Source organism: Triticum dicoccoides, chromosome 5A, assembly GCF_002162155.2.
Source record: "Triticum dicoccoides isolate Atlit2015 ecotype Zavitan chromosome 5A, WEW_v2.0, whole genome shotgun sequence".
Taxonomy (NCBI): Eukaryota; Viridiplantae; Streptophyta; class Magnoliopsida; order Poales; family Poaceae; genus Triticum; species Triticum dicoccoides.
This window is the reverse complement of record NC_041388.1, coordinates 557,272,805-557,275,695: the sequence shown is the minus strand read 5'-3', so window position 1 is coordinate 557,275,695 and position 2,891 is coordinate 557,272,805. Positions and strand designations below refer to the sequence as shown.

Genomic DNA, 2,891 nt, shown 5'->3' with positions numbered 1-2,891 from the left:
CTTCTCGCAAAAAAGAGAGGATATATTATGCAGAGTAGACAAGGGCATAATAAAATGACGACCTGCCAATTTGTTCTTACATTCCCACATGGAGTATAAAATCTTTGTAATCATCTGGTCAACTTTGCTTAGCGAAGCGCGTAATATACATTAGGCCCTGCTTGGAATCGATGTATTTTTATACACATGTATTTGTTTTACAAGTGTATTTTACCGGCCGTGTGTAAATCTCACCTGAGAATCAAAACAACGGATGATGGTCTGTATATTTTACAGGTGTAAACGCGCTGGAAACGACAATCCAATCAAGACCCTAGTTGTACCGAACACAGGTTTTAACAGTGAGTTAAAAAAAACAGTGAGTTGTACCTAATAGCAGTATAAAATCAATGTTGTACGATACACATCATATTGCTACTTCCTCTGTTCCATATTATAGTGCATATACAGATTTTTTAAAAATCAAGCGTTATAAACTTTGACTAAGTTTGTGAAGAAAAATATTTTACATCTAGAATGCCAAACGTATATCATTAGATACATTATAAGATGTAGTTTCGTATTTCATATATTTGATACTGTATATATAAATAGTTTTCTCTATAAACTTGGTAAAAATTTGCAAAGTTTAACTTATTTAAAAAATCTGTACGCACCATATTATGAAACGGAGGTGTCAGAGTACTAGTAGAACCATGAGAAGGTTAAGAAACAGGAAAACAAAATACCAAAAGGTTACAAGAAATACTCCATGTGCATTATCAAATCCAAATTTAACGACCATTTCCAGAGCATAATGGACATGGTTTGAATTGTGGCCAACTTTTTGTTTGAAACGTGACTAATTTTGGTACCATTTCTTTTGTGTGAATTTCTTCAGATTTATCATTTATGTAGGAGTACGAAAACTTATGTGTATAATAACTTAAATAAATTCTAGCACAGAAAATTACAAAAAGTCTGGGCGGCAAATGTTAGTATTGAATTAGGAATCTCAAAGCATAATTGAGGTGGATGGTCTGAACCAATTCAGTCTGGGTCGCTATATAACACGAATAGGCCTTCACTAGAGAACTAAGAAATTTCATGGCGTCCTCTCTCCCATCCTCGTCGTCGTCTTTACCCAAAGCCGACGACGAGGCAGCATCCAACCAAGAAATTTACGACCAACTCCGAGAGGTCGTGTCCACGTACCCGGCGGCTCCGAGGCTTAGCGGCATCGGCCGCCCATACGTCCGCCACCCGGACGGCTGGTACGCGTTCACGCCGGGGGTGCTGAACGCCATGGTGATCAAACGGCACCTCGAGGCGCGCGACACCGACGTCCTCCTCGCCACGTTCCCCAAGTCTGGCACTACCTGGCTCAAGGCGCTCCTGTTCGTGGCCCTCCACCGCAACGCCGACGGGCGCGACCGTCTCGCGGCCCACAGCCCCCACCAGCTCGTCCCATTCCTGGAGGCCCAGGTCTTCACCAACGGCCGGATCCCCGACCTGAGCTCCCTCCCGGCGCCGCGGCTGCTGATGACGCACGTCCCGTCCGTGTCGCTGCCGGAGTCCGTGGCCGCATCCGGCTGCAAGGTGGTGTACCTGTGCCGGGACCCCAAGGACTGCCTCGTGTCGCTCTGGTACTTCTGGAACGGGCTCGCGCCCGCACCGTGGGACCTGGGCGAGGCGTTCCGGCAGTTCTGCGACGGCGTGTCGCTGTTCGGGCCGTTCTGGGAGCACGCGCTGGGGTACTGGCGCTGGCACTTGGAGAGGCCGGCGCAGGTGCTGTTCCTGGCCTACGAGGAGCTCGCCGCGGACACGCTCGGCCAGCTGAGGCGCCTCGCGGCGTTCGTCGGGCGCCCGTTCACGGCGGAGGAGCGGGAGGCGGGGGTGGACAGGGGGATCGTGGATGCCTGCGCCATGGAGAGCCTGGCTGGGCTGGAGGTGAACCGGTCTGGGAAGGCCGACATGGCCGAGTCGTCGGTGCCCAACAGCGTTTTCTTCAGGCGCGGCGTCGTCGGGGACTGGAAGAACCACCTGACGCCGGAGATGGCGAGGAGGCTCGATGAAATCACCGAGAGCAAGTTCAGGAGCTCTGGCTTGGTGTTGCCACGGGCAACCACACATCTGAAGATCTGAACTAGTGGATTCATCAGCATCTACCAAAAATATTCCTCTTCGTAATCCACATCTCCACACCTCTCCATTTTCCACTATGCTTGATTTCTTGATATCGACAACATATTTTCAACAGCTGCATTCTTAACGGCCAAAGTAAAGATGAACAACATATTTTAAACTTACGGGTGTAGACTCACCACCTGTGTTCGATCCGCTGCCGCTTCAATTAGAGCATCTACCGCGGGCCTCCTCAAATCCTTACACAGACACGCCCGACCAATAATCGGACAGAAGACAGAGAAAAAAAAAGTCCTAATCAGATTCTTCGTATCATCTTTATACGTCCGAGCTGTCCGTAAACCCTCATATTGAGACTAAATATAGGAAGGAGACAAGGGCTTACGGACGTGACCGAACGCATTCAGTCAATACGTCGGCTTATGGACGTGACCGAACGCATTCAGTCAATACGTCACGTAGGATGCAGCCCACCCGGGACCATCTTTTCTCTTTCTTTATTCTTTTTTCTTCTCTCTCTTCATCTCCACTGATCACATGTAAGAGCATCAATAGCCGGATATGTCAAATATGGCTCCAGTGACCGGGCAGCCTCAAATTTTACTTGTTGCATCCGGACATCTCATACTAGGTTCTTAAATTCATACAAAGACATGCAAATAAAATAACCTACGTACTACGTCGATCACCTAGCTACTCATCGCTGGAGATGTCGACGATCTTCGTGCCCGGCTCCGGCAGGATTGGCGGCAACTATAGCTTTGGCT

General features: G+C 48.5%; 1 protein-coding gene across 1 annotated transcript; it reads left to right on the top strand.

Annotated features, from left to right (window-relative positions):
* Positions 1–1,086: 1,086 nt before the first annotated feature.
* Positions 1,087–2,124, top strand: LOC119297856 (cytosolic sulfotransferase 5-like). The gene has a single exon (XM_037575479.1). The coding sequence runs from the start codon at positions 1,087–1,089 to the stop codon at positions 2,122–2,124; it is 1,038 nt and encodes a 345-aa protein (XP_037431376.1).
* Positions 2,125–2,891: the final 767 nt, after the last annotated feature.

What these genes read in the sequence shown, in the direction of transcription:
- LOC119297856 (XM_037575479.1), top strand. Translation starts at nt 1,087, where the DNA reads ATGGCGTCCTCTCTCCCATCCTCGTCGTCGTCTTTACCCAAAGCCGAC.